The 23,311-nt window shown below is 36.7% G+C and overlaps 1 protein-coding gene across 1 annotated transcript in view; it reads left to right on the top strand.

Annotated features, from left to right (window-relative positions):
• The window catches only part of LOC145688015 (uncharacterized), a 79,380-nt gene that overhangs the window by 6,604 nt on the left and 49,465 nt on the right, over nucleotides 1-23,311 (top strand). The window contains exons 4-7 of the mRNA XM_081761684.1: nucleotides 2,320-2,404; nucleotides 11,673-11,883; nucleotides 17,660-17,857; nucleotides 22,354-22,594. Coding sequence (XP_081617810.1) covers nucleotides 2,320-2,404; nucleotides 11,673-11,883; nucleotides 17,660-17,857; nucleotides 22,354-22,594 — 735 coding nt within the window. The remainder of the gene's footprint in view (nucleotides 1-2,319; nucleotides 2,405-11,672; nucleotides 11,884-17,659; nucleotides 17,858-22,353; nucleotides 22,595-23,311) is intronic.

The following is a 23,311-nucleotide window of genomic DNA, read 5'->3' as shown; positions in this document are numbered from 1 at the left end:
TTGTTTTATTTGGAGAAAGTATGAGCTCAATAATTGACATGAAAGTAGTTTTCGCCTTTCCTCTAGATTTACCAAACAATGCAATGTTCGTGCGGCCTACCGCGCATGAGTGGCGCGTGATTAACATGAGTCATGCAGTGAGAAGCGTGTCCTGCCCATAATGAGTAGAGAGTCTTGGCGGTATGGAGTGAAGAAGAGGTTTGTTGTGTGATCCAGTGTGAGTGGGCATATGGCCTTGCTGCTTATCGACATCTACAGGAAGCTGGTTGTTGTTTATGGAGACTCTGTAATGTAACTGCAAATGGTGCAAGTTGTTTACTGAAGGACGAACAAGCATATTTGAAGATCGGCCCGATGGCCCGTCTCTAATCAGTGACGTAACATTGGTTGACAAAGTGAATGCACTGATGTAAGCCAACCGAAGGATCAAAGCTCGTGAAGCAGCCGCTGATTTGAACATTTTCATTGAGACTGCACATAATATCATCCACGAAACACTGGAATACGTGAAGGTTTCATCACGTTGGTTCGCACAACTCACTGAACAACACGTGACTTATTGCTTGGTTTCTCTGACCCAGTATCAGAATGAAGTGAACAACTTTCTCTGCCGTATTGTGACTCAGCATGAGGGCTTCGTTCATCACGACACTCCAGAATTCAACCGGACGTCCATGGAATGGAACCTTTCTACGTCCTCTTAGAGGAAAAAGCTCAAGGTTCAACAAACTGCAGTAAGGTTCTTATGACTGTCTTTGGAGATTCCAAGGGAATAATGTTCACAGATTGTTTGAAGAAAGGGGAAACAGCTAATGCTGGATGTTATTGCCAAACACTGGAGAAAGTAAAAATGCACTCGCCGCAAACGTCCTGGACCCCTTTCTGCTGGATGACAATGCTTGTCCCCATTCGGCAGCACTAACACAGCTAAACTTCGAGAAATGGAATGAGAAAGATTACTCCCACCCTACAGCTCTGACTTGGTCCCGAGTGACTTTCACTTGTTTCCTCAACTCAGGTCCCAACTGGGGTCAACGTTTTCAGAATGATTTGGAGGTTCAGGAAGAGCAGAAGTGTTCTTCATTTTCTGGTCCCCGAATTTTTGTCAGATGGGTTTCAAAAACTCATGCGACGATGGGATAAATTATTGTGCTGCCTTGGAGATTGCTGAAAAGTGAGAAAGGATTACGTTACTTGGCGCAACTTGACTTATATCTATACCTTAAGAAATAATTTTTTGAGAACATAAGAAAACTTTTTCGTTGAATGATCCACGTACCAATATATTCACCATACTCTCCGGACATTCCAGCATCCGTTATTGTTTGTTCCATTCGTTAGACAAGCACCTGAGGGTGCGATTGTTACGAGTCTTTGTAAGTTGTCACACACACTGGACGAATTATTTGGTTCACGTTCCGCTAAGTTCTACCATCGTGGGAACCATAGTCTATCCAATCGTTGGAAACAAGTTATTAGTGGTGATGGGAAGACAATTTCTGACTTGTCTTACTTCGTGTTACCATATGACATCAGTTTTTGTATGATCAAAGTCCAATAAAACTTTTGGACAACTAACATAATCATGTTAACGAAATGATCAACTATCTTTATTTCACTTATTCTAAATTCTCATCATAAGGTAATATTATATTGTATAAAATGCATATATACGATGTTTACTCGCATAATAGTCTCATCTTAAATTTGAAGTAAAAACTTTCGGCAAAAAATTTTCCCCTCATAAAAGTCGCAGTCTACGGGATTTTTGTCTTTGTGAACGAGACTTTCTTCGAAATTGCATATATTGCGTGAGTCCCAGCAAAAGAACTTTTCGTGTTTTCTGATGTTCCTCTTTACGCTCTTCGTTACGGTGTTACGTAGTTTTTATTCATGTGTTTCCCGATTGTGTAAATATATCGTTCTTTTGTGGCATTGCCAAGAGGACATTTGTATCTCACGAATCGGTATGTTTCGAGTTTAATTTTTACAAGTTTTAATATTTTACTGTATGTAGGCTGTATTTTATTTTTTGTTGACAATGCTGTATGTATCAAAATTCGAAATTGTTTTGATCGTGGCGATAATTGAATGGCAGTATTCCTCGCGTAACAGTCGCAGTTGGATTTTCGCAGTAAAAAATCGGTACAAAATGTGCGCCTATTACGCGAGTAAACACGGTATATATTCGTTTGTCCTTTTAATCCTGTTATAACTCAAAGATTAGATAATATTATGAAGTAGGTTTAATGCTTTGTTTTGATTAAGGTGACACAGAAATACATCTTTATATATATGAAATCAACTTATGTTCTGTAGGAAGATGTGGATGGAGATGGAGGACAACTGCCTGGGGAATCTCAGTTTATTCAAGAGATAGCATATGATCCGACGTTGCTTGACGGTATGCATTCATGTTTATTTTATTAGTTTACATGTGTTATTCCTTTACATGAGGGCTACTGGAAAAGCTTTTCCTAACTACTACTACTTACAGTGACGCTAGTGTGATGGTATTATAAATTTCGGAAGAATTTAAAATTTTTTTTTGTCTAAATTATCTTTGTTCAAGCCGATTTGTTTGTTTCTTACAGCAGTTTTAAGAAGTGCCTCAGAAACTTCTGTTCGGAATGAATTAACAGCTGCTTCAGGTGACACGCATCGATCACCATGCATCTTATTTCTCATGTGTGGGAACAGTGGCTCCGAGTAACGTAGTCGCTAACACACTTACTTTTGGTGCGAGCGGTCCAGGGTTCGATTCCTGGTGGAGACATTCTATTAAAAATGTATAACAGCTATTCTGAGTGAGGATTTCTTGGGTCGTTTTCCTCATTCACACCGCACGAATGCTGGGATGCTACCAAGCATAATGGTCCCAGGCTCCTTTTTTTTTCTTCCCTGTTCCTCCCTTCCTCCCCAGTTCCCCGGACAGTGTGATTGCCGAGGGATGTCATACTTCATGCATGATGAGCTAATATGGCCATATCTGCCGAAAACCCAGAAATATAATTTCCTGATCCTAATCATATGTGGGAACAGAAGTAAGTCATTAGGTGTTAAATCAGGTGAATACGGGCAACAAATTACTAATTCAACCTTTTTATTGGACAGAAATCAACAGTTTGTTGTGCTCAGTGGGAACTGACATTGCGGAAGTTCATTTGTTTTACGCCATTTATTGCTGACCTCTGGCAAACAAATTGTGATATATTACTCTGCATTTACAGTCCTTTGATCTTCCAAAGCTGTGGTTGCCACATGTTTGGCCTGTATAAAAGAAAAAGCAAGCAATTATTTGCTTGTCAGCACTCATCGGACGAGTAACTTTTGTTGGTTTAGGCTCCTTTGAAATACCCAAACATTGAATTTCTGTTTAGTATCTGGTTGATATTAATAGATCCAAGTTTCATCCTCTGTAGCAATGTAGTACACCAGATTTTACTTAACCTTGGTTAAATTTTTTGCTCTTTACATCAATTGACAGAAGCTTGTTTTTGAGCTTCTCTCGAATTGTGTACAAAAGCTTGAAAGTTTCTGTATGTTTAGATGACCATGGAAAAATGTGTGTATTGCTTTCATGTCAATGCTCAAGGATATCTGAATGTCACGGTGTCACTTACTGATCTCTCTATCATTCATGTACAGCATCAACATCACTAACGACAGACGGGATGAAGGTCTTCCACAAAATTCACCACTGACAAAAGGTGATGACCACGCTGGAAGTCGGAAAACCAATTGTACACATTCCTATTGGATGGGACTTCGTCCCCAAATTAAGTCGCTCAGAGCATAATTTTGGTGTTAAACTACATTTGAAATTTTAGAAAAATCATTGCCCGAAAGTGTTTACGAGAAATTCCCTTCTCTCACACACAACTACTCTTGAATCTGCTGTGAGCAAAAAAGCTTAAACAGACAAACAAAGATAATGTAAACATAGAATGGTCTGTTCTTCCGAATTTTATAATAGCGGAACACCTAGTCACTGTTAGTAAGTAGTAGTAAGCAGAAAATTTTCCAGCATCCCCTATATACCTGTGACTGTTTTGTTACTTATCATAGGTAAGAGAAACAGACATTTCAAATAACATAAATAGAAGGAAATTTATAGCATACATTGTCATTAATTTTGCCCAAATCGCACATGTCTACGCCTTTCCGAAGACTATTTGTTACATCTCTTACAAAAGTATTACTGGGATGACACCAAAACTCTCGTGCAAAATTTTGTAATATCGTTATTAATACTTTCTTCTTATATCTTTATACCCGATCATGAAATTCTTGCAAAAGTCCGTATATGCGGTGTTTACAAGTATTTCGTAATGTTGTACACTCGATACTTTCCATCTCAAAATACGTTTTGCAACATTGGATGCGCCCAAGAGTAAGAGCTTCAAAAGATACTGCACACTGATAGTATAAAATAGGCTACCACTCTAATTTCTAAGGCCATGTGGTAGACCTAGAAACGCATTTATATTTGAGTTAGAATCTATGTGCTTTCTGACCATACATCAATCAAATTAAAGTAATATGGCAGACTTAGAAAGCCCAGTAACAAACGGGTTGGAGTCAATGTGTTGACCGCACCTCACTTATAGCCCAGTCAATGAAGGTCAAAAAACATCAAAGTTCGGAAAAAAATTGGGTAAAGCTGATTTTCTCTCAAGTGATAGACCACTATGAGAGGAACATTTTCCCAAAAGTCCCCGCCCCTCCCCCTGGAGCTTCTCCCCCCACGCCCCCTCAAAGTTAAAAAATGGGCGTTTTAGAAAAAAGGCCATATCTTCAAAACTAATGGACATATTGACATGCATCTTTCTTTCCCGTAATCTGTGAAATGTGCTCTACAATTTTGTATTCCTTAAAGTTTTTCATAAACCTAATGGTTTCTTGGCAATTTTAACCTAAAGAGTAAAAAATGAAAAAAATCGCCCGCGCCATTTTGTTTTTCCTCTTATATTTCCTTAGTGAGTTGTGATATGGAAAAATGTTTCAAATAAATCTTAAAGAGCATAAAATTATCTTTCCAACGGTGTATATATTGTGAGGGTTGCTCTTAAAATTAGCCATGTAGCGAGGTAAGTTTGAAGACGAGCGGGCTCAAATTTTCGCCTCAAATATCATGGGAGGGATAAAATGCATAACACTAAGTAAATGTGTTAAAACAGAAGTGGAGGTGAAGCGAACTCCGTTGGGAAGATTTAATCCTGAAACTATTCGTATTCTTTCGTATGCCAATAAAAGTCACCATAGTGGGCTCTCCAATATTTTTGTGGAGGATTTTAATGACTTGAAAGTTACCAGAGGAATTGAATGTCGAACGGTACACCCCATATTTCCAATGAATGTTTTGTGGATTGCAGGCGCAGATATGCAGCCTGGGTGGAATGGATTCATGACCTCCGTAATGAGTAGAAGAGAAGATTGTGAGGATACATATATATTAGGAATTCCCTTTATAAACATGGATCCTAGCAATCCATCAACAATTTTCTCTGCTCTCAGTTATGCTGCAGAACAATGTCAGAAGCAACGCCGTGCCTGTATTGTTACGTTCGATCAACCATTGTTTTTAAAGGCGGCTGAAATTGTAGCGTTAGTAAATCCCAACAGTGAAGTGTCAAAAATTATTCTGAGGCTAGGAGGATTCCATCTATTAATGTCTTTTATGGGTGTTATTGGAAAAATAATGGAGGGGAGTGGTTTGGAAGACCTATGGGCTACAGTTTACGGTAAACTGACTGTGAACCACATTTGAATGGTCACGCATACGCAAGAGCTGTCCGTGCATATAGCCTTTCTGCTTGTGCGATTGTTAAAGTGATGAAGAGCAGTTTTCCTGAAATAAATGGCTATCTTGCATATTTGGAAAATATTTCTAAAGATCTTCTTGAAAAGAGTTTTAATGAAGAAGATGTTCTAGAAGAACCAGCTGTTAAAGAAGCTTTGAGCAAATTTAACGATTTCTTGCAGGAGATTAGAACTTCAAGCAGAACAATTAAGCTGTGGGTTAATCTCCTTAGGTGAATTGACCTTATAATGCTGTTTATCTTTGCAGAAAGATCAGAAACTGGGATTTACATATGAATACAACAATTCAAATTCTCCCATATTTTCATGCTGCCGGACATCTCCCCTATGCTAAATCCGCCCACTTGTATGCACAAGAGATGTGCAAACTTGAATCAAAACTCACAAATCAATAACTAGTCCTTTTTAAGGAGAAAGGATTCTTCACTATTAGGCGGAAAGGCAAGTACTGGTCAGGAACGTGGTCTGATATGTGCATAGAACAAGATTTGATGCGACCCATGAAATCTGTTGGAGGACTGACACATGGCCGTGGCATTACTGACAATACTCTTTCAAAATGGGTACTTGGAACACCATTCTTTCTCAAAATCCATGAGGCTGTAGAAGATTTTTTCGGAACAGCAATGCAGTTTAGCGAACAGCACGTGTAACTAGGAGAATCCAGAAAGAAAGACTTGTCAGACTTACAGAAGTTTACAGCTTGGTTGCAAGAACACAATCCTTTTACAAAGTTGTCTGGTGAACTGGTCTCTTTGGGCACTGGGTTTGTTTGTGATGATTCAATAAACTGTGATCAAGCATACGATGTCGGTTTGTCTACCATGAACAAAATTAAATGTAAAAATTTCCAAGAACTCAAACTGCACAGAAAAGGTGAAGACACAGGCAGCACAGAAGTCAGCAAGAGTAAGATCAAAAGAAGTCAACATCAATTCTCAACAGCTTTTTAATCGGATATTGTGTGCCTGTGCGCCAGCAAATTAAAGACATATTTCGAATATGAATTGGCAGTACGCCCACCAGCTCTGTTTGACGAAGTTTCTCTTCGAAAAGGTACAAAATCATCCTTGATGAAAGTTTTTGAAGAAGGAATCATCGAAGAACTAGATGTAAAGGATGCAACATATATTGTAGACGGAGGGTTTCTTCTTCACCATCTGCCATGGCCAAAAAATTGTACCTTTGGAGCTGTCTTAGAGAACTATTGTACACATGTTTTAATAAATATGGTCAAAAATCTATCGTTGTTTTTGATGGTTACCCTAATGAGCCTACCACGAAAAATGAAGAACAAAACAGAAGAGCGGCGAAAAAATCTTCACAAGACATATTTTTTTGTCAAAACACAGTCTGTGCCACGGGAAAAGACAAGTTCTTAGGTAATAGAAACAATAAGAAGAGATTATCGTTGGCTCTGGGGTCTGAACTCGTGAAACGGGGATTGACTGTAATTACAGCAGAGGAAGACGCAGATGTTGACATTGTAATGACGGCCATTCAACAGTTGAAAACTGCTTCAAAAGTTATAGTTGTAGGATCTGATACTGACCTGGTAGTCTTACTTACTGCTTTGTCTCCTGAGAAAGAAAGTTCTTCTGTTTATTTCTGTAAAGAGAAAGGTGGTGTGACTCCGAGCACACGGTACTTCAGGATCGAAACATTGATTGAAAAGTTTGGAGATTGCCGGCAACTACTTTTGTTCTGTCATGCGTTTACAGGATGTGACACGACATCGTGTTTTTATGGTATGGGCAAATTAAAAGTAATAGATATGCTCAAATCACCGGAATTTCAAAACTGGGCCAGTGAAAAATTAGTTTTGGCTTTGTATGATTTGGGAAAATACTCAAATTTGAATGAAGCCCGATACCACAGAATTTTGTCTTTCACAAAGAAAAGTTCACTAAGATCTAACTTTGACCTGGCCAAATTACCTCCAACTTCTGAAGTGTGTAATGAACATTCCCTCAGAGTATTTTTGCAAGTACAGAAATGGTTAGGAAATAAACTTCCTGACAGAATGGGGTTGGAGGATAGAATTAATTAAAGAAAACGGACGCTCCAAAAAGACATTGAAACCTATTCCCACATGCAAGCCATTTGCACCAGACGAGCTTCTGTACATAATATCATGTTCGTGTAAGCAAGGATATAGGCAATACTGTAAATGAAAAAAAAAAAAAAACTAAAATAGATTGCTCTGCAATGTGTGAGCACTGTATGGGCTGTCTTGCCTAAACTCACATTTCTATTCCGAGGAAGAACTTGTAGAATCATCATCCGAAAATTAAATAGTATACTGTATAGCTACGGAAGATTAAGTTGAAAATACTGCAGTAAGCATAGCGGACACGTTCAAAATTAAGATGTAAACATAATAAAAAATGTTATAGATATAATTTCATACGCTAATTGACTGAGGAGATCCAAGGCAAAAAATAAGGAAAGGAAGAGCAAACAAAATATTTCAAATTTTTATAGTTTATTTGTTTATCTAGAAATTTTTAGATTTATAAAAAAATAGAAAATAAAATAAAATAATTTTATCACTTTTTAAGAATAAAACAGAATGTGAAAATTATCACTGTGTTGAATAGTTTTGGAGATAATACCTTGTGTCAAAAACGCTTATTTTTAAATTTGGAATGGTAATGGGGATAGAGTGAGGGTTAAAGCTTCACAGGGGAGGCAGGACTAAACAAAAATGCTTTTCTAACATGCAGTGGTTTATTATTTTTTTTAAAAAAAAAGCTTTGTTATTTTTTTCTTTCGAAATGAAACATAGTGACTGATATTTGAGGCGAAAATTTGAGCCCGCTCGTCTTCAAACTTACCTCGCTACATGGCTAATTTTAAGAGTAACCCTCACAATATATACACCGTTGGAAAGATAATTTTATGTTCTTTAAGATTTATTTGAAACATTTTTCCATATCACAACTCACTAAGGAAATATAAGAGGAAAAACAAAATGGCGCGGGCGATTTTTTTCATATTTTACTCTTTAGGTTAAAATTGCCAAGAAACCATTAGGTTTATGAAAAACTTTAAGGAATACGAAATTGTAGAGCATATTTCACAGATTACGAGAAAAAAAGAAGCATGTCAATATGTCCATTAGTTTTGAAGATATGGCCTTTTTTTCTAAAACGCCCATTTTTTAACTTTGAGGGGGCGTGGTGGGGAAAGCTCCAGGGGGAGGGGCGGGGACTTTTGGGAAAATGTTCCCCTCATAGTGGTCTATCACTTGGGAGAAAATCAGCTTTACCCAAATTTTTTCCTTGCAAAAACCTTTATTGACTGGGCTATTAAATAAAACCATTTTAATAAGTGTAGACATCCAGTAACAACCGTGTTGGGTGTCGATGTGTCGACCATACATCACTCAATTAAAAGCGTCTGTTATACCTAGAAACTCCAGTAACAATCGCGTTTAGGTCTGTGCTAACCACATATCACTTAACTATAAACATATGCCAGATATCCAGCAACAGTGTACTGACAACACATCACATAATAAAAAGGGGTCAGATGTGTTGACCATACATTACTGACCTGAAAGCCGTCTGGTAGGCTTAGAAATCCAGTAACAACCGCATTGAGGTCAATTTGCTGGTTATACATCACTCAACTAAAATCATTCTGGTAGGCCTAGTAACTTCGCGTATAGGTCAATGTGGGGACTATACGAAACTCAAACTAAATGCAATCTGGTTGGCTTAGAAATCCAATAAAACTCGCGTTGAGGGTTTATGTGCTCACCACACATCACTCAGCTGAAAGTTGTTTGGTAGACAATAGTTCGGGGCTGTAATATCAGGGAATTGTATTATTATTATTATTATTATTATTATTATTATTATTATTATTATTATTATTATTATTATTATTATTATTATTATTGGTAAATGAAGTATGAATATACGAATTGGATGCTGAAAAAGGACCCTATACTTCAGATGAACAAACCTACTAATGACGTCCCCATAGGGAGTCGAATCTAGGATCATGCGCACTTAAAGCATGGACTCCAAATTGCCACAGACATGCATTTTCGTGTCAATCTAGTTAGAAATATTGGTCACTCACATTACGAATGTATGAAACCTTTGAAGTAATATCCTAAATAAAATACCAACTGATATGAAAGATTCGGATCATTACCCAATAAATCTAAGAATTATATATGTCCCTAATGCAAAAAAGAAAATAGTGTTTATAATATTTTCTCTACAAATATTTTTTTAAATGAATAACAAAACCTGTCTTTTCCTCCCTTCGCACTTCAGCTTGAGTAGCACTTCATGTTCTCAGGTAGAGTTGCTTTATAAAAAGAAGAAAAAACTATGCGTGCCTTAAAACACTAATCACTTCTGTTTGTTTGCGTTCGAATCTTTTCCATGATTGGTGTGCTGGGCAAGAGAGGGAGGGAGGAGAATGTTAACTCCTGTCGAGCTGTGTTGCTAAGAGTAGATTTACTATTTTCAGCAAATATGCTTAAGCTAAAGGGAAAATATCTATTTCTTCTGTACAGACAGCCACAAACGTTGCTCTGAACTCACGCTTGTACAGTGTACATCACAGAAGTTCGTTTCGAGGACTCATTGAAAGTACCTTAAAAACACACATTATCCTTTTGCATAATAAAGCAGTATAAGCTATTTTAAATATTTGGTTTTTCTTTAACAATACAATTCAAATATAAAAGATTAATAAATAATGAACTCTGGTAGACAGTGAGGAGGATTACTCAGTTTCAGTTTCGTCCGGTAGATGTCAGTCACTGAAGGATGTTTGCTGCCATCTAACGGTGAGATGTGTAACTCGTATTGCCTTTGTTTCAATACTAGAAAACGTGATATGAATATCTAGCGTTGAAGTCACCATCACCTATGAAAGTGTTAACGGATTGATTCCATTGAGGAGCTTGGTGGGGATAAGCACTAGCTGTACTGCAAGAAAGAGAATTCAGAAATTGGCTTTCGTTTAAGATTTGTCGTGCATAGTGACATTATACGTATGTACGGACTAACAGAACAATCTTAGGCGTGACTGCGTGATCTTAACAACTACAACAATGTAATAACACATAACTACAGTTGTTTAAGGGAATTAGCATTTGAACATTTTTGTGAATGCCTTTTTTGTAAGAGAGAGAAGTCTTTAGGGATCAGACGCATTGTGATGGCAGTGTCTCAGGATATATATTTTTCTCAATTCCTAATCTTGAGAATAATGTTTGAAAAGAGTGAACCTGTCGTTGACTAGAGTGAATCGAATCAGAAATAATTCGTTCGTGCGAACGTTATAATTAATAATGATGTATAACAAAATTCTCCAAATTTCCGAAAGGTTCCAATTGAAGAGCGTATTTTTCAGTTTAAAGTGGTTAGAGATGAAAAGACGTCTGTTTATAAAAATTCATCCGGAGTCACGTTGGCTTAATGGTAGAGCGCTAAGCTCTGCTGGGAGGGCTTCCAGCATCGATTCCTGGTGAACTGATTTTGTGGTAGCCAGCATCGTGTCCGCGAGTTTTTGCACAGTTCAACCATTTTCATTCTAATTCTCACTCCCAACAGTTCTACAATAATAATTCGTTTGGGTTAATCATCCCTAAAGGGTTTCGCTAGGTGTAACTAAAGCAAGATTTCATTTCATAAGAATTCATCTTGGGATCAAATATAATAACTATGTTGAAAAATATGGTACACAGGACAGGAAATACAGTGACTGAGGATATAATTTGTCTGCATAGATAAAACAAAGATGTTTCATAGATGTTGAGGTAATGACAAATGAAAATTTCTTTTTTTTCACGGTAATTTGTATTTCAAATATACTTCTAGATATCGATGATGTCCCGCAGCTGAAGGCATTACTACGTGAAGCGCTGGAAACAAGAAGTTACTTGAAAAAACAGAAACAGCGTGTGGAACAAAGGGCAGCTCAGTTAGCTAAACAGAACGTCACACTAAAAGCAGCTGTAGATGAAAGTGAAACTGAGAAAGCTGCTCTGAATGAACGTTTAAAACTTATAGAATCACAGCTGGCTCACAGGTAAGTTTTGGCCTGGTTTTTATCACTATTAAATTTTGTTCTTGACTATGGTTGGTGTTATATTCAATTCGGGCGATATTATTATTATTTTAATGAGATACCATACTCAGAAGCGTGAAAAGTTCTTAATGGAAAGTTGTTTATCGAGGGTATACATACATTGTCATTTCAGGATGAGAGCTAGCAAATAAGCACTGCCTCTATACCTACTTGTGGTTGATTTAGTTTAACCACAATGGTCTCAATTTCTGGCCGTTTACTCAAAACCATGACCCGTGTAATTTGCCACATTGCTCCCTCACATGTATCTGTATGACAAACGCTCCTAATTTGTACTTGGGTTTGCAGTTGGTGCACACTTTTCGGCGTGGACAATTCCGTAAGACAAATTGGAGAACTGCTTGAATTAAGAAGTAGACTCAGGTGTAAAATGGCAGAAATAGCAGCGATGGGAGCGATATGTTGACAAAACATTGTGCAAGTAAAAACCATAGTAGTACAGGGAAACGTACATTTAGTGGACGTTGAAGCTGAAACACTTGGGAAAAAACATAACTTATATTTAATAATATAGGCCAGTACGGCAGCAACACGATTTGGGAAGGATTGATACAGGTCCTGTACCGTTTGCAGAGGGATTTTCATCCATTCGTCTTGAAGAGCAGTGGTGAGTTCAGCACGTGCACATGGTGGAGGGAATCGCTTCTTCACTTGATTCTCTAACAAACCCCATACGGTCTCAATAATGTTGAGATCCAGCGATTGAGTGGGCAATGAAAGATGTTCAACTTCGCTGTCATACTCATCAAATTAATCTGTGACCAGTTTAGCAGTGTGAATGGGGCAGTTATCCTGGAACACTGCACCACCGTCTAGGAAGAGCGTTCGAACCATAGGGTGTAAATAGTCCTCCAGAATGGTGCTATAGTCCTTGGCAGCGACACGACCCTCTAGAAAAATTACGGGCTGCAAAGTCTGCCACGATGTTGCACCTCAAACCATCACGGATCCGCCTCTATGTTTGACTGTGGGTACCAAGCAGTCTGGGTTGTATGCATCAGAGGGACTTATCCAGACGAACACTTTCCCTGTTGTTTGGAAAACAGTGTAGCTGAACTCATCCGAGAATATGACACGTTTTAGGTCATCCAACGTCCAGGTTTTATGCTTCTAGCACCACTGAACCCGCTTTGCGGCATTTATGCTACTGATGAAAGGCTTCGATATCACAACCCTGCCATGAATATTGACCTTATGCAGATATCGATGGACTGTTTCCATGCACACAGATTCTGTGAACTGTATATTCACTTCTGCTTTGATTGCCGATGCGATGGTTTTCCGTTTTCGTGCAAATAATCCTAGTCAATGTCTTGACGTCCCTTTCAGACAACTTCTGTTTTTCCCCGCAGTTGTTCCTCGTGGATGTGGTTCGTTTTCCCTGTTCATATGCATACGTCACCCTCGATACTGTAGCTCGTGAAACGTCACTAATATTGTAGTTTTGGACACAGACGCACATTCTAGACGCGCCCCTACGATCTGCCTTGTTTTGAAGTCGGATATGTCCTCTATTATACTGCTCTACATACACGATTTTTAACGTTCACTGACGAACTTCTTCGACTAGAGTGACTACCAAGGACCCGCACACGTGACTCATTGCCCAAACATACGATATAATCTACCAGATGGCTCTAGTGAGCCCACGAACATTCTATGCTATTTGCGCAGGTGTTTCAGTTTCAATGTCCACTAGCTGTATATATCGTCGAGTTCGCAGAAAGTTTTGGGTGATCCGGGGTCAATGACCTAGTAGTATATAGGACCACCCCATCTAAATTTTGCCAATGCGTACGTTGGCTCATTTATAAGTTTTGGAAAGGATAAATTAAACCATCATCCGTAAATTTTGGAAATTACCAAACTAAAATTTATAGGACTGATGGATCGATGTATATACCTCTGTAAGTTTGGGTGGTTCATCTTGTTTCCTTCACGGGTAAAAAATGCCGAAAATGTAAATTTCGGAGGTTTTAAACCTATTTCATCCTCTTGATGTGGCTTTATTTATTTCTGTATATGAGTGAGTATAAAATTGCTAGAAGTTCATAATTAGGAGGTTCTTGACCCACTTTATCCACTTTGATGAGGTTTTATCACATTATATGAGTTGAGTTGATTTTGAGCGTAACGTTCCGTTTAGCACCAAAGTTATATGAGATGTGGACCTAATAATTAACGTGGAATCCAAACCACATGAGCTCCCGCCGGGAATTGAACCCTGGTCTCTCACGCCATAGGCGCGTATGCTAACCACTTAGCCACGAAAGAGCTCTTTATCACATTAGGTACACTCATGTCCAAAATTATTGTCGCATGTTTATAAAAATGTTATTGTAGTAATATAATTTGATAACGAATTCGCACGGTATTTCTTGTAATGTTGGTATGTGTATAATCGGCAAAGACATGTATGTGGTAAATTTCATGTCAAAAGAGCAGTAAATAAGAACAATAAAACGAAAATAAAACTTTCTTGTCCATTTAGCAACAATTTGTTGTAGTCATTCTAATTTTGGTATTTATAATTCTTTTCCTATGAAAATTACCACAAATATACATTTCCCGATTATACACATAATATCAGTATTAAAAGTACCCTGCAAAATCATTATCAAATTATATTCTTACAAGAAGACAGTTATAGGTATGCGATAATCATTTTGGATATGAGTGTACATTGATGCGCCCCTTTTCAAATTTTGGAAGGGGTATATTTGCTCACCCTTAAATTTGGGGATTGTCAAAAAATAAAATTTCATAAATGTTCTTTAGGACACAGATATATACCACTGTACATTTGAATCGTCCATCTTATCCCCTGCTGTGGTAAAAATTGCCAAATATTACTATTGCCACGTTATCAGTAATTAACCTTATTTTATTTATTTATTGATGAGCTTTCAAAATATGTGATTATATGGTTGAGTACGGGTTCATTCTGTTTCATAAAACATGGATACAAACATGGTATCCCTTTCAAATTTTGGGAGGAGTATATTGGCTTACACTTACATTGGGGAATTCTCAGTGTTCTCTTGGACTCTAACATATAAATGTAATTTTGGGTGGTCCTGCTTATTCCCCTCTATGGGTAAAAAATTACCAAAATATCCGTATGGACATAATTTATTTTGTGAGGTAAGGTTTTACTTCAAAAAAATGTTAATGTAGTTGAGTACGGGGGTCGATTTTCTTTTCATATATTGATGTACTCCCCTTAAATTTTGGAAGAGATACACTGGTCCACCCTTATATTTGGGAATTGAGAAAAAACAAAATTTGAGAAATGTTCTGTAAATTTATTTCACAGACTACTACTATTCTTTTACGAACATGGGTAAACAATTATCAAAAATTCAAAATTTGGAGGTTTCTTGACGTATTATATCGTCTTTGGTGAAGCTTTAATGGATTATATACATATATAAATCAGTACAAGGGTAATTTCTTTTTCATAGGATATGGATACATTCGTGCTTTCGTTTTTAAATTTGGGAGGGGTAAACTGGCCCACCTCTTAATGAAAATTGTCAAAATATATATATTCGTAAATGTTCTCTAGGACTTGAGTATATGTTGCTCTAAATTTGGTTGCTCCCGCTCGTCCCTTTCTGTGGGTACTAAATCGTCAAAAAAACACTTGATATTTGATGGAAATTTTAAATTTTGGCGGAAAAATTGAATTAGCATGAGATGCTAATTTTGAATGTTGTGTTTAATATTCACTAAAATAGATGTAACATATATGTATGAATACAAAGTCCCATTGTTTTTCATTGAACATAAATATCTTAAACATTCTTCTTAAATTTCCGGAGGTGTACATTTAACTCACCCTTAAATTTTGAAACTGTGAAAAAATAAGATTTTGTTCTCTTGGATCCGGGTAAAATTTGGATGATCTAACTTGTGTCCTTTCATTGGTAAACATTTGAAACTTCGCAGAATCGTCATGGAAGGGAATTTCCCATAGAGACAGGACGAAAATGAAATGAAATGAAATCTTTGAGTTTTACGTCCCACGGTTATGCCGGTTAGGCTAAAGGAGACGGTGATGATGAGTAATGAATGAAATAATGGAATGAAGAAAGTGGGAGAAAACGGGAGAATCCCGAGAAAACCCACGCACACGGTGTTTGTCCACCACAAAGTTCACTTGGCGGGGGCTGGGATCAGAGAGAGGACGAATCGTCTAAACATGTCTTTCGGAATTGTCTACGGCATCTTGTTCCAACGACTGAATCTTGTGTTCATTGCTGGTGGTCTCCGCCTTACCAATGCCTACCGATGAGAACCCAAGTATAATGCTCGAAATTTGTACGAATGGCATCTGGCAAGCTAAAGGTGACGCTGCGTACGTCGCTACATTGGATAGGGTTTGGCTGTATCTTTCTAACTGCAGCAAATGAAGAGCCATCATGTTCAGTGACAAAGGCGCGAAAGACTTCACAAAGTGGGTCAGAGCATGCAAAGAGACTTTCGTGTAAGGATTCATGATTGTTGTCGGCTACTGTCATCGAGTCAAACTGAAAATTCGCATGTGAAGGAAAACTCCTAAATCTATTCGCAGTACTACCAGGAGATCCTGAGGCCGACCTACGAACAGGAGCTGCCAGAAATATACGAAATCAACATGGTCTGTACTCATCAAGACGAAGTTTCATCACATACCTCGGAATCGTCCCTCGCATTCTACCAAGATATGAAGGGAGGCTATTGAAATACAAGCCATACCTTTCAACGAAATGCCTGTGAAGTTTCAAAGTCCAATGGACTTTTGTGGATTTGAACTGCTGAAGAAGGCGTGTGACAACTGTGAGTGAATTCCGTAAAGCTGTGAAAGAAGAAGGAAATAAGACCCCTTGTAGTTCTTCTACGGAGCCTTCTGCAATGGAAACTACCTTGCCGGGTCATAGTTCGTATCCAAGAGAGACACATCGAGTACTGCCGCATCTGGCACTATGGAGTTTTGCAACTTATTTGGTAAGTGGAATTTGGTGACATATAAACGGAACAGCCTCTCTATAATTCGGTTCTACGCTTCCGTTGCTCTTCGTTTTTCAGTAAATGAATACGTTTGAAATTTAAAAGGAAAGTGTTCTTCCTCCTTGACCGAGTGGCTAAGGCACATGGTCTTAAGAGTTGAGATTTAACTCAGTAATCCGAGTACTGGTCCAGATCCCACTTTAAGCAGTAGATCCCGTAAACTTTAACCAATCAATAAAAGAAAAATAAATCTATCATGTCAATATTAAATCTTCTATAAGAACTGTAGAATTTAACTCTGTATCTGGAATTTTACACTATTAAAGAATTTAGAATACCTTAAGACTGCTGAGACTGTATTTTACGTTTGTAAACAGTGATCTTATTGGAGAAGTTAACCGTAATGAATTATACACACTTTGTAGTTGACTGCAGAATACAGTGTCTGAGATGCCGTGAGTGGTTTGCAGAATCATCTAAACTGAGGCAATGAGACACTAAATGAGCTAGTTAATTGGAACAGCTTACATGTCACGTTTTCACATATTGCTTGACTTAGATATTGTTTCTGCAAGTGGCCCATTATTTGGAGGAAAGGAAGGAATTTGAAAACTTAAGGATAAATCTTATTTATTTATTTGTGTGTATGTAATGCGAACTGTGTGAAATTTAACCTAATTTAAACAATCTGATATTACCTGTCAGCGTTTCGCTGTCCTTTCAGGGAGAGTATCGATGATGCATCTGTTTTGAGGCAAGAGCTTGTCCAGGTTCAAAAGATGATGGATAAAATGACTCGCGAAAGAGAGATGGAACGTGATGAACTACAAACAGAACTCCAAGAGCTGCAGAATAGGTACAAAAATTTAGAACTGGAGCATAATGAACAACAGAAATTTGCTGCTCAGACACAGGAGCTAAGGTAATATTATTTTACTAGAAGTAGCCTTTTGAAGTTCTTTCATTCTCAACCTGATTTCCTTTTCTACGATACAAATATCGCTTAAAGATATTCCATGTTCTATCAATTCAGTATTTTACCTTTCTTACGTTTTGTGTAATTGTAGTGGCAGATACAGTTTGAGTATTTATTTAGAAAAGAGGAATCTGGGTAAAGAACACCATTGTTCCGGTATTTTTGATATTTTCGGATGATGTGAAATTTATATTCCTGAATAATCCCTGCACTTTTTAGTTTCGTGCTTTTTTCGAATGCTTTATTCACGGATAATAGAACTTGGAATAAATAAAATAAGATAAAATAGAAACGTACTTCCCTTAAAAATAAAACCAATCATAGTAAAGAGTAAAAAAAAAAAAAAAAAAAGTTAAGGAAATTACTTTGAAAATATATATATTAGCGGCTATTTTAGACTTTGCGTTTTACGTAGCAAGCTGCGAATCCAAATTAAATTTGCATCGCAATTTATAAGCTTTGTTCCGCATTTTCGGCATCGAAGGAAAACTTTTTTTTTTTTTTTTTTTTTTTTTTTTTTTTTTTTTTTTTTTTTTTTTTACATACATAAGAAATAACGAGACAGTTTGTGTATTACCAACCAGTATGATAATGAAAAACAAAGTAGGGAAAAAGATCAACATTCTACAATTTGTCTAAGGTGAACTATTTTTGGAATGTGCTTGTTTCCATATTTTTTTTTAAATTTTTTATTTATTTATTAAGTTTTGAGTCTGTAATGACTTAAAGGAATGGAAAATTGTAATTACACTCCAAGAGGTGAAACTTCATTTTTACGATAAAAATAAAGTAGTTTAATGTCATACAAATATTCATTTCCTAACTCATATTTTAGCCAATTGCCACTGTGATCCAGTTCATTATAATAATAATAATAATAATAATAATAATAATAATAATAATAATAATAATAATAATAATTATTATTATTATTATTATTATTATTATTATTATTATTATTATTATTATTATTATTTAAACGTTTAAAACCAAACACCAATTTTCTTTCGTTATTTCAATTCATAACAGGAGAATGTAGCAAAATTAATTATATTTCGAGGCAAATGCTTTGAAACAACTATGAGAAGAAACGAGGCCAGAAGAGAGTTTCATGTTTTAACTAGTAATTTATTTCCCGAAAAGCACGCTCGAATCTTGGATTTCGAGAGCCCATTGATCCGCTTTCTTTACAGATAAAATACACTGTCGAAACGGATATGGTCTTTATCGGCAGTTTTACAGTTTTCAGTAATTTTCCATGTAGTCCTTTGTATATTGTTTTTTTTGAAACGTTGAGTTTCCGAAAAGATTCATCACTGAGCATTAACTATCTTAAATCGAAAGAAAACCTTTTTGTCATGAAAGGAAAACAACGATACTGGTTTTTGTATAAAAAATAGCCCACTTCGGTAATAAACTAAAATTGTAGATGCATTGCATTTTGCGCCCTCCATTCGATAGAGTATTTGAGAAAGTGCTGGAAGTTTTCGCGTCACTCTTACCGTTCCCGAGAATGGCCGATTTCCGGAGATTTAAGGAGCCATATCTCGGGAACTGTAAGTTACAGAGAAATGGTATTGGTGTTGATCAATACCTAAGATGATGGTGAACATTTTGGTACCAATAGAAACCAGTGGTCACTGGCTAACTGGCCACCGTTTCCCAGATATTGAAAAAAAAAAAAAAAAAAAAAAAAAAGAATTTCGAGAGATTTAAGGAGCCATATCTCGGAGACCGTAAGTCATAGAGAGATGATATTTTGCGAGAAACAGAAGAAGGGGCAGGTAAAAAGATTTTTTTTTTTTTTTTTTTTTTTTTACATGTAGGAACAATCACAGTATTCCTTCCCGCTTCATTTCTCCATTCTTTTTCAGTTCGTTCTGACAAGACTCTTTGAACATTCTCAACTGGTCTTATTTTTCATACAAGATGTTTTCACATTCAATCAGTTTTTCATGTTTGTCGTATCACTTCCACAACGTGAAATTAATTTACTAAAATATCCTGGAATGTTATGTTGTACATGTAATTATAGTGGCAGATACAGTTTTAGTATTTATTTAGAAAGGAGGAATCTGAGTAAAGAACACCATTGTTCCACTGTTTTTGATAGCTTCTGACGATGTGAGGAACGGTTGAGGTTTTTTACTATTCATTTCACTTTAAAACTTTATTTCATGAATAATCCTTGCAATTTCTTGTTTTCTGTTCTCCCCTAAAGCCTTATTCACGGAGAATGGAGTTCGAAACAAATGAAATAAATTTTAAGAACATGATTTCCTTTCTCTAAAGCATTTCTGGTTGCATAATAGAATGAGGAATATTAATAACATAATGAAAATATATAAATGTATAAAAGTAGGAATGCTTCATTGTATTCTTATCCGACTTACGTCACTGTCTAGAATTCCATCGATATATGACGTCGGGAAATGAGTTAAATTCAAGTTGCAAAATATGAATAGTCATATACGGTCCAACTAAAACTATTCTTACTTATATTGGACAATGATATCAACTGGTTTCTATTATTTGTACCTTTCTCCCTCTCCTACCCTGAACCCTTACTCCATTTCCGATAGGTGATCAATTTGGACTTAACAGAAATGGGAGTGTCACTATTCATCTCAGCGCCCCGGAAAAATATAGATTTGGACACTAATATAGGTCGTTTTCGATTATTTTTACTTGTCATTCATTCCCTTCCTCTCACTCCTCATTTGGTCTGGGAGACGCTGTTTCATTGCTGGCCTAGCGTACGCGCCTTTCATTCCCTTCCTCTCACTCCTCATTTGGTCTGGGAGACGCTGTTTCATTGCTGGCCTAGCGTACGCGCCTTTGGCGTGGGAAACCCGGGTTCGATTCCCGACGGGAGCTCATGTGGTTCGGATTCCACGTTAATCATTAGATCTACGTCTCATATAGCCTCGCAGCTGAAAGGAACGTTAAACTCAAAATCAACTCAACTCAATTTTCGCTATAAGTAATAATAATAATAATCGAACGAAAAGAAGAAAAAAACGTGGACTTCATTTTAGGCCCCAAGTTAAACTCTTGAAAAACTGAAATGAAATCTTTGAGTTTTACGTCCCACGATTATGCCGTTTAGGCTAAAGTAGACGATAATTATGAGAAATGAATGAAATGGTGGAATGAAGAAAATGGTAGGAATCGAGAAAATCCCGAGAAAACTCACGAGCACGGTCTTTGTCCACCACAAAGTCCACACGGCGCGATCTGGGATCGAACCAGGGACCCCAAGCACCGGAGGTGAACACTCTACCACTGAGCCACCGCGCCTCCTAAACTCTTGAATTCGTAACGGTGAGTAATACTATCAAATGCTTCAAAAGTTTTATTTCTTTCATTCGTGTGGTTTTATCTTCTGAGAAGGAGTACAGCCGAAAGCTTTTAAGTTGAGTTTTAATCAGAAATCAGGGTTCCTACTGTTCTGGAGAAATCTATTCCTCTGACGTCTCTCTGACTTTCCCTGACCTTTGGCAGCAATTTCCCTGACTCATGACAAGTGTCGGATCACGTTGACATATAAATACGTAACGGTGAATATATATATATGAGGACACTTATTCTATAGAGACAAATAGTAATCAATTGCTCATACGTACATTCCATTTACCTCCGATAAAAATCTGAGCAACATTCCAAATAGGTTGGCTAAGCTGAAATTGGTGTACAATCGATGTTAAAAAATATATTTTATAACATTTTCGTGACTTCCCCTGGAAATTTAAAATTTGAAGTCAGATGATTATCGTGACGGTATTCTTTGCTTGTTGACGTTTAGTGTTTCAGCACCGAAACTATAATGAAGCCTAAACCTACAGCTTAAAATGGAATCTGAACCATTGTAATGAATAGTATGCTTTCTCACCGGGAAATCGAGCTATGTGAGCTAAAGGCACATGCGCGCTAGGCACTAATCCAGCAGGGAGGGCGTGCGACAGTATTGTTATTCTTTACCCTTAACTTCTCCCTCTTTACGTTCCTTTTAAACTTCATAAATTGCGTCCGTTGGGTAGGACTTTTGCTTTGAAGGAGTTTGGAAAGTCATTGTATGTGTTATATTTGGTTATAGTTTTTTATTATTATTATTATTATTATTATTATTATTATTATTATTATTATTATTATTATTATTATTATTATTATTATTATTATTATTATTATGCAGTAAGATCCGACATTAATACTGTTCTTTAGAAGCGGAAGAGGTAGTAATGTATTTTATTTCTTTTGAATTCTAAACTGAACCCGTTGCACTTCGTCAATTGTTTTGCATTATTAAAACTAGAAAGGGACAGTTGTATTTATTGTTGTTTTGTTTAGTGTTAATGACGTAACTTGTGTAGTCTTTAATAAGATGTGCAAACAGTATTGTTTAACTTTAATCTTAGTTGCAGTGGGTTTAATATTTCTTCTAGATCTGAAACTCTAAGTCAGATGTTGAGTCAGAAAACTCAGGAATGCACAGCACTTTCTTCACAGCTGTCAGAAGTACAAGCCAAGTTAGTTTCAGTTCAAAAAGAATGTAGTGAAGAGAAATTAAGAGGTACAAATATAGGCCAAGAATTAACGAGACTGAAGGAGGAGCTAGATACAATCAAAATAGATTACGAGCGTAATCTAACAAATTTGAAAATACTGGAACAAAAACACAGTGAGGTAAGTTATACAAGAAGAGAAAGGAAGAAAGAAAAATATCAATGTTAGATAAAAAGCCTTTGGTAAAGGGACCTTTTCGTAGACCAAAAAGAAAGTGAGAAGATAAGAGACAGCAGAATTTACGGAAGTTGCATAACAGCAGTCTGTGACACAGGGGTAGAGTAGGGTCCAATAGCGAGCTTTTGTTCGTGTAGCGATGAACCTTCAGGATTCGGAAGTTGTAGAGTTACTTTAATAGGACACTGATAATTCCTTTCCATGACAAAAATTAGTTCTGACAAAATCGTGAAGAGGGTTGATTTAAATTCTTACTATTCTTATTTCAGTATAGAAAAAATCAATAATTTACAATCAAAGTCTATTTTGTTTAAAACAGAGTCCTAAGCAATCTGGGACGGTAGATCTGAAACTCACCTCGAAATATGTAATGATACGCTTATTAATCCTGATCGAAATAAAAATAAATAAATAAATAAATAAAGTTTACGGGTAAGGAGTTTTAACAAGTTACGATTTCTTCAATTCGTATTATACTTGCGATTTAGCGAAGTACGCAGGAACCCAATTAACATTATTTTCTGAATTTCATATTGTGAGATATTTTGGTTCCTTCAAATTTGCATTTTGACTTCAAGAGTCATAATTAGTATGTAATAGTGAGAAAACCCAACATATATCAGTTGTAACATAATTTTTCGTGAATTTATTACATCAGGA

Source organism: Thermobia domestica, chromosome 6 (assembly GCF_964235325.1).
Source record: "Thermobia domestica chromosome 6, izTheDome1.hap1.1, whole genome shotgun sequence".
Classification (NCBI taxonomy): Eukaryota; Metazoa; Arthropoda; class Insecta; order Zygentoma; family Lepismatidae; genus Thermobia; species Thermobia domestica.
Note: the sequence above shows the minus strand (reverse complement) of the source record. Positions and strands in the feature narration are given on the sequence as shown.